Source organism: Chrysemys picta, chromosome 2 (genome assembly GCF_011386835.1).
Source record: "Chrysemys picta bellii isolate R12L10 chromosome 2, ASM1138683v2, whole genome shotgun sequence".
NCBI classification, from domain to species: domain Eukaryota; kingdom Metazoa; phylum Chordata; order Testudines; family Emydidae; genus Chrysemys; species Chrysemys picta.
The window spans coordinates 224,795,308-224,804,465 of NC_088792.1; the positions used below are offsets into that span (position 1 = coordinate 224,795,308).

Consider the following 9,158-nt stretch of genomic DNA (forward strand, 5'->3'; position numbering starts at 1 on the left):
CTACCCCTTAATGCCATGGCTCATGAAGCCGTACACAGGCAGCCTGGACAGGAGTCAGGACCTGTTCAACTACAGGCTGAGCAAGTGCCGAATGGTGGTGGAATGTGCATTTGGACGTTTAAAAGCGCGCTGGCGCAGCTTACTGACTCGCTCAGACCTCAGCGAAAAGAATATCCCCATTGTTATTGCTACTTGCTGTGCGCTCCACAATATCTGTGAGAGTAAGGGGGAGACCTTTATGGCGGGGTGGGAGGTTGAGGCAACTCGCCTGGCCGCTGATTACGCACAGCCAGACACCAGGGCGGTTAGAGGAGCACAGCAGGGCGCGGTGCGCATCAGAGAAGCTTTGAAAACGAGTTTTGTGACTGGCCAGGCTACTGTGTGAAACTTCTGTTTGTTTCTCCTTGATGAACCCTCCAAACCCCCCCCACCGACCCGGTTCACTCTACTTCCCTGTAAACCAACCACCCCACCCCACCCTCCCCTCCCGCTTGCAGAGGCAATAAAGTCATTTTTTTTTAACATTCATGCATTCTTTATTAGTTCCTTACAGAGGTAGGGGGATAATTGCCAAGGTAGCCTGGGATGGGTGGGGGAGGAGGGATGGAAAAGGACACACTGCATTTTAAAACTTTAACTCTTATTGAAGGCCAGCCTTCTGATGCTTGGGCGATCATCTGGGGTGGAGTGACTGGGTGGACGGAGGCCCCCCCACCGTGTTCTTGGGCGTCTGGGTGAGGAGGCTATGGAACTTGGGGAGGAGGGCTGTTGGTTACACAGGGGCTGTAGCGGCGGTCTCTGCTCCTGCTGCCTTTCCTGCAACTCAACCATACGCTCGAGCATATCAGTTTGATGCTCCAGCAGACGGAGCATTGCCTCTTGCCGTCTGTCTGCAAGCTGACGCCACCTATCGTCTTCAGCCCGCCACTTGCTCTGTTCTTCCCGCGATTCAGCCCGCCACCTCTCCTCTCGTTCATATTGGGCTTTTCTCATCTCCGTCATTGACTGCCTCCACGCATTCTGCTGTGCTCTATCAGCCTGGGCGGACATCTGCAGCTCCGTGAACATCTCGTCCCTCGTCCTACGTTTTCTCTTTCTAATGTTCACGAGCCTCTGCGAAGGAGAAACATTTGCAGCTGGCGGAGGAGAAGGGAGAGGTGGTTAAAAAAGACACATTTTAGAGAACAATGGGTACACTCTTTCATTACAAGGTCGCATATTTCGGCTTGCAGGCAGCCATCGTAGGCCACAGTGTTTTGGCTTTTTTAACCTTCTTAACATGCGGGAAAGGTTGCAAACAGCAGCGCATTTCCCATATCAAGGATGAATTGGGTTGTCCATTTAAAATGGGGTTTCAATGTAAAAGGAGTGGCTGCGGTTTCCCGGTTAACATGCGGCACAAACACAAGTAAACCCCCCCCCACACACACACACACGATTCTCTGGGATGATCACTTCACCCCTCCCCCCACCGCGTGGTTAACAGCGGGGAACATTTCTGGTCAGAAGAGCAGGAACGGGCGCCTCTGAATGTCCCCTTAATAAAATCACCCCATTTCAACCAGGAGAGCTTTCTGGAGATGTCCCTGGAGGATTTCCGCTCCATCCCCATACACGTTAACAGACTTTTCCAGTAGATGTACTGGCCGCGATTGCCAGGGCAAAGTAATCATTAAACACGCTTGCTTTTTTTTTGTAATGTTTACAAATAGTTACAAAGTTACACTCACCAGAGGTCTCCTGTGTGCCCTGAGGGTCTTGGGTGAGTTCGGGGGTTACTGGTTCCAGGTCCAGGGTCACAAACATATCCTGGCTGTTGGGGAAACCGGTTTCTCCGCTTCCGTGCTGCTGTGAGCTACCTACAGTACCTCCATCGTCATCATCCTCCTCGTTCCCCGAACCGTCTTCCCTGTGTGTTTCTCCAGTGAGAGAGTCATAGCACACGGTTGGGGTAGTGGTGGCTGCACCCCCTAGGATCGCATGCAGCTCCGCGTAGTAGCGGCAAGTTTGCGGCTCTGCCCCGGACCTTCCGTTTGCTTCTCTGGCTTTGTGGTAAGCTTGCCGTAGCTCCTTAATTTTCACGCGGCACTGCTGTGTGTCCCTGTTATGGCCTCGGTCCTTCATGGCCTTGGAGATCTTTTCTAATACTTTTCCATTTCTTTTACTGCTACGGAGTTCAGCTATCACTGCTTCATCTCCCCATATGGCGAGCAGATCTCGTACCTCCCGTTCGGTCCATGCTGGAGCTCTTTTGCGATCCTGGGAGGACTCCATCACGGTTACCTGTGCTGATGAGCTCTGCGGGGTCACCTGTGCTCTCCACGCTGGGCAAACAGGAAATGAAATTCAAACCTTCGCGGGTCTTTTCCTGTCTACCTGGTCAGTGCATCTGAGTTGAGAGTGCTGTCCAGAGCGGTCACAATGAAGCACTGTGGGATAGCTCCCGGAGGCCAATAACGTCGAATTCCGTCCACACTACCCCAATTCCGACCCGCAAAGACCGGTTTTATCGCTAATCCCCTCGTCAGAGGTGGTGTAAAGAAACCGGTTTAAAGGACCCTTTAAGTCGAAAGAAAGGGCTTCGTTGTGTGGACGTGTCCAGGCTTAATTCGGTTTAACGCCGCTAAAGTCGACCTAAACCCGTAGTGTAGACCAGGCCTGATACTTAGTTATAATATAATCAAAATTGCCGATCACTTAGCAGCTCCTATTGCCTTCAGTATATTTATACTTCTGCTTGGGTAGCTAGGATTCTCCTTGGGGACAGGAATTCCTCTGAGAGATACATTTAGCTCCTTGTCTTCAATCTCTGCCCATTACCCCAAGATGAATCAATGTCATGTCACCACATGGCTCCAAGACCTATTGCAACAGCCATTAGAACTGATGAGCTCTTTTCCCATTTTGATCCTCTTTAACAACTGACTATAACATCGCTAACAGCTTCCACATCCTCTTTGCTAAAACCCTAGTATGTGCTTTGGCATTTTCTTGCCTGGATTGCTGTAGCCTTTTTCTTTCCAATCTCCCTGCTTTCTCCCTCCTTTTTCTTTTTTCTTTCCAATCTCCCTCCTTTCTTTAATCCATCCCCAATGCTGTCTAATTTTAAATGATTTATACTGCGTCAAATGTACCATGTACCATGAATTTCCAGTACGTAGTCAGTATGCCAAAATCTGTATAAAATGTAATTTTGCAAGATAATAGAACAAAGGAGGAAAGGAAAAAGGTGTAAATGCCTTTTCATGCTTGACAAAATCCATACACCACACTGTCAATTTTTCTTCACTCAAGAGCTTTGCACAAAAGAATGTTGCATTCACCCAATAAGACTCAGACTTTATTTCAGCTAATTTTTATTTCTTTCACATCAGTCACCGTTTATACAATAGTGCATCTAGAAAACAAGAGATTTATAACATCAGAAAAAAAACGTCATCTAATTTATCCTGCCATATGTGGATGTTTGCATTATTCAGATTCAAACTGAAATACAAGTTGTATCTAAAGGCATCCAGCTAATCTTGTTATAAATCACAATCACACCTAAAGAAAATGAAAAATATATACATCTTGTGTGAAAATCTGGCCCCACTGAAGTCAAGAAGAGTTTGGCCCTAATGACTTCAGTGGGACAAGGATTTCAATCATTAGTAAGTTATTGCTGTTAACTGTTTTAAGTTACGCACACCTTATATGTTTGTACATTAACATTAGTTAGTGCAACATTTTGAATTATACATGTAAAATTTGTAAAAGTACCTTAGTGATTTAGGAACCCAAGTCCCATTTCTAAAGTGACTTAGGCACTTAGAAACCTAGGTTTCAGTGAAAGTCAATGGGATTTAGATCCCAAGGGCCAGATATTAAAGATATTTAGATGGCTAAATATATAAACAGGCACCTATTGAGATTTTAAAAAACATCTAACCAGGTTAGGCACCTAAATCTCATTGAAATCAATGTTGTTCGTGGTGTTGTTGAAGCGGTGTTGGTCCCAGGATATTAGAGAGAGAAGGTGGGTGAGGTAAGATCTTTTATTGGACCAATTTCTTAGTAGTCCAATAAAAGTTATTACCTCACCCATCTTAACTCTCTGTTGAAATCAATGGAGATTTGCCACCTACCCTGCATAGGCACAGGCCTAGATTAAAGAATGTTGGGGCCCTGTGCACTGCAGAAATTGACCCCCCCAACCACCACCTTCCAAAAACTAGACAGCAAAGAGCCCCTGCCCCAAGTCCTACCCTACACAGAGACTCTCAAATGCCTTTCCCACCCCACATTTACTCCAAAAACCCTCCACATGCCCCCACCTATCCTTACACCTCTCCTCACACCAGCAGCCCTGACATACATCCCACTCACTGCAGCCCAAAACACGTCATCCCCACCGGCCACAGCCCCCATTCTCTTCCACAGCCCCCATAACTCACCCCAAGCATCTCCCACTTGCCCCCAACCCCTCAACCCACAGATGCCCACCAACTCATCCCCAGCCCCTGACCCATTGCCGCTGAGACCTTCCTGGCCTCTCAGGGACATACCCTGCTCAGCAGTCTGTTCCCGTCCAGGGCCAGGGAGGCTCCTCCTGCTCCCAGATGCCCAGCTCTGCTACCTGTGCACTCACATGGCCCTGGGCCTCTAAGGTTTGGCCTTGCTGCCCTTCCATCGTGATGCAGGAGTGGCCGGATCAAACTTGAGTGACTGTGTTGCGACTTGGCCAATGGAGTCACAGCATCACTCAGATTTGTTTTGTTTTTCCCCATCATTGTCTCCCTGCCCCAAGATGGGGTCTCTCTGCAAGTGTACAGAGTGCACATGGTGTAGGATAAATATAAAATTAAAGAATTAGGATTAGCTTAAATTTGGTTAAGGAAATATGTGGGTTGTAAAGAAAGGCCCTGGCTAGCAAGTAGAAGGAAAGCCTTCAAAATAATGAGTTATAAAGCCAGAAGGAATGAAGTAGGGAGGATGCCTGGTGTGACAAAGTGGGGGTTTCCCCTTGTTATGTTGTATGTGAGTTTTACTGTTTGCATGAATTCTGTGTGTGCCTCAGTTTCCCTGTGTGCTGCACCAATACCTTGGTGGTGGGAATAGGGGTGTGTGACTTTGGCTGAGACCTCTGGGGCAGGTGAGGCTGCTCCAGTTATCTGCATGTATGCTATGACCAGTGCCCTTCATAACCTGAGACCCAGGAGGGGGATGCAACCAGGTGACGACCAGGTGACTCTGTGCCCAAGAAGTGAGACAAAGACAAGGAGGAGGACCAATGGGGGGGAGAGGTGTCGGAGGTCGGGTCGCTGGAAGCTGGGAGTCTGCTTGGGGGGACTGGAAGAGGGCGAGTCCAGGACTCCCCAAGATGGATTTGGCTGAAAGTCACTGATTTCTGTGCTAACAAGTTCTGTCCTACACTGTGTTCCTGTCAACTAATAAAACACCTGTTTTACCAGCTGGCTGAGAGTCACATCTGACTGCGGAGTTGGGGTGCAGGGCCCTCTGGCTTCCCCAGGAGCCTCGCCCAGGCAGACTCACTGCGGGAAGCATATGCTGTGGAAGGGGATGCTGAATGCTCCGAGGTCAGACCCAGGAAGGTCGAAGCTGTGTAAGCTTCTTTCCCTGGTGACGGTGTGCTCAGAGAGAGGAGGCATGCTCCCCCAGAGTCTGACTGGCTTCATAGGGAGTAGTTCTAGAGCATCGCCCGGTGACTCTGTGACACCTGGTTCAAAGAATAACTAATGAAATAAGGGGAAGTTTCTAAAAAGGAGACGTCTGACCAATAGGGGTGACTGCAGATGGTTTGAAATAAGACAAACCTAATCTGTCTTAAAAGGTGACAACATGAGCTGGCTCACCCCATATACCAGTGTTATCTTAAAAGTAATTCCTATATAAACCCAGTAATGGAAAAACTGCTGGTCATATGGAGGAAAGGCCTTGAGGGAAAAGGAGGTTGTAAATCTTATCTGGATTAAGACTGAAAGTAAGGCTGAATTGCCAGTAATTGGTAATGAGACAATTTGTTTGTTAAAGGGTATAAAGATTTATGAATTTGAGGGTTCTTTGTCATACCCTACCTGATCATGGGTGCAGTTCAGATGTGGTAGAAATCTGGCAAGAAGAAGGATTATTAAAGATTTCCTCCTTTTTAAGATGAAGACTCACAAGAAGAGCTCATCAGATTTCAGCCCTGTCAGATTGAACCCAGCCCCCCAGCCTAATCTGGATATGGATCCCAACACTGCCTTGTCAGCCCATCACATACACAGGCAATAGAAACATGTGCACCCTCTGTCACGCTGACCAGCATCCTGCTTACTGTGTGCTCTGGAAAATTCCAGCTAGAAGAGTTCCTGCTGCATTTGCTTGCTGTTTTAAGTGATAGCCTCCAGTCATAGTACAGACAACTGCTGTCAGAGTAGCACAAATTCAGCTTTACCTATCATAGATGGATATTATGTTATCTTCTAATCAAGTCTTTCTCTCGGTTTTTGCTACCCTCAGCAAATCAGAAAATATAATTCCTCACTCAGGCCAGTCATTTTACACTGACTGTCCTGAAACATTTGCTGTTCTACCAGAAGATCTTCCTTTTACTGTACCCACTATCCAAGGACTAGATATGTCTCCTCTACAGATGGATGGTGATGGGACAATCTTTTTTCCCTCTCTAGTGAGGCTACACCTACTATTCCAGATTCAGTTCTGGGCGCCTCAAGAAAAAGTGAGCAGACTGGTGGTAGAGGGATTCCAGAACTGATTTAGGAGCTGGTTTTGAGATATCAGAAATGAGTAAAAGAATTATGTACCATTTGGGTAAAGGACAACTAACTAGTAGAGTGGAACACAGTAAACATATAGTATTCACATATTTGCGTGGTGTAAATGCCAACAAGACAAAGGAACTTAGGTAGTTAAAAGTGGTTGTTACTAGGAATTTAAGGATAAAAATTGAATAAAGGACAATATAGGCTGAATATCTGGTAAAACTGCCTGATAGAGAGATCCATTTAGATGATGGAATAGCCTTCAAAGGGTAAAAAATGGAAGTCCCATTTGAAAATCTGGATAAAGCACCAGTAAAATACTGTATGCTAATATGAACAGCATTGTTTGGTAGAGAAGTTTAACAGTCTTATTTTGGAAGCGTTATGAAAACAGATGGAGCTTTGAGTCATTGCTGTTAACAAGGTGGCTAAGTTGAAGCAGGTATAACTACTGAGGGTTGAAAATAAACACAAACAGAAGGAAGGCTAGCAAAGCACCTCTGCACTGACTAGTTCAAAGATTCCAGGAGCATCACCAGAATTAAGGAGCTTGTACTGCAGCACCGAACAGCTAGCAGATTCAAGACAGTCCAGTGCAGAAGCTGGGCAATATTCCCATTTCTGAATGAAGGCCAGGAATGTTACATAAGTATGAAGTGCAAGATGGAGGAGGAACTAGAAATCTCAGATGGAAACCAGGGAAACCAAATCCGACATGTCACAAATAGAGGCAACAACAAGAAGAAATAAAGAAGGTCATAATCAGTGAATTTAAAGGGGTTCTCCCAGGTGCAGGGAGAGAAGAAGCAGAAATCCTCTGCCTACACTTGCAATTAACTGCCCTTGCACTTGGTCAAGTTCTCCTGCCTTACAACACAGTGAAAGAAGATCCAAGAATTATTTAGGGTCCTTGGGAAGGAGATTCTTCCAGTAATAAGAGTGAACTGAGCAAAGAGAAGATCTTGTTGTAGGCATGGGGATTTCATAGCACTATTTGCCTCTGCCTGTACAAACCATGACCCTAAGATGAGCAAAAAAGAGGCAAAAAATCATCAGTAAGGAACTAGACATATTTGTACCCCCTTTAAAAAATCCCCTCAGATTCTAACAAAGAGAAGAAACAAGTGAAAGCCTTCACAACTCCAAGTAGCAATTTAAAGATGATGAGAATATTTACTTCCAAGTGACCACAACTCACATACTCCTTCCTGGCAAACATAGGAGGCTCCAGAGACATGCAGCACTTTCAAAGGCCTCAGAAGAAACAGACATTCCTCCTTACCCAGGAGACCGAGGGACAAATTCAGACTTGGTGTAAAATGGGTGCAACTCCATTAAAGTCAGAGACAGTGATGTTGTCCATACTTATGCTAGGTATAAATTTGCTCCAAGGCCAACCAATGGGATTTCACAGTTAAGAAAATTTAGTATATCTCATTTTATATGTTGTATTCTGAGGATGGGCTAAAAGAATGAGCCTTGGATGGTATTATTGACTCAGTGTCCCACCCCTCAAAAGATCAGTAAGATAGAAAAAAGGATACCAGAAAATATCCCTTTGCCTGCATTTCTGGAATCAAACAGTGAGGTGTTTGAAAGTGAGATAGCTGGTGACTCACTTGTATGATCAACACAAATGGCCCACAGAAGATCATATGATTAAACTGATTCCCCTCTGATTGTTATGAAAACTTAAAAGGTTCAAATTAATTCAATCAGCAGCAATGTAATCACACATACCAACCACAGAGCGTGTGATAGATCATCAGAATTAGCAAGTGATTTAAAACCTCCTCTCAGAACTCTAATAATGTTTTTCATGTATTGGAACAATCTGTCCTCCTAAACTCACTACAAATAGAAACTGATCGAGTTAGTTCAACAGAATGAGTAGTCAGCCTAGTTACTGTATATTTTGAAATCTAAGCTAATTATAGTAAAATAAAAAAAGATCAAAATTGAAATGAAACATTTTGATTGACCCAAACTTGTTTTGGATTGTCAGTATCAGGGCCGGCTCCAGGCACCAGGCAACCAAGCACATGCTTGGGGCAGCACTTGGTAAGGGGCGGCCAATCTTGGGGTGGCAGGGGGCAGCGCGGCGCGGCATTCCGCGGGGGGGGGGCGGCGCGGGGTGTGGCGCTCAGGGGGGGTTCTGGCGGCTCGGCGGGGGTGGGGCAGGCTCCGGCGGGGGGGGGGGGGGGGGGCGGCATGGGGCGCGGTGCTCGGGGGGGGTTTCTGGCGGCGCGGTGCTCGGGGGGGGGGCACTCGGCGGGGCGGCGCTTTTTTTTGCTGCTTGGGGCAGCAAAATAGTTAGAGCCGGCCCTGGTCAGTATTCAAAAAAATTCAAGATTTTGACTTTTTCTCCCAATTCAGGATAGGAACCCTTTT

At 46.3% G+C, this 9,158-nt stretch overlaps 1 protein-coding gene across 1 annotated transcript; it reads right to left on the bottom strand.

Moving 5' to 3' along the window:
* Positions 1-633: 633 nt before the first annotated feature.
* Positions 634-2,664, bottom strand: LOC135981721 (uncharacterized). Its single transcript, XM_065585592.1, has 2 exons — positions 1,731-2,664; positions 634-1,136 (listed from the first exon to the last, which is right to left on the bottom strand). Exons 1-2 carry the CDS (start codon positions 2,272-2,274, stop codon positions 634-636), a joined length of 1,047 nt encoding a protein of 348 aa, XP_065441664.1. The 5' UTR covers positions 2,275-2,664.
* Positions 2,665-9,158: the final 6,494 nt, after the last annotated feature.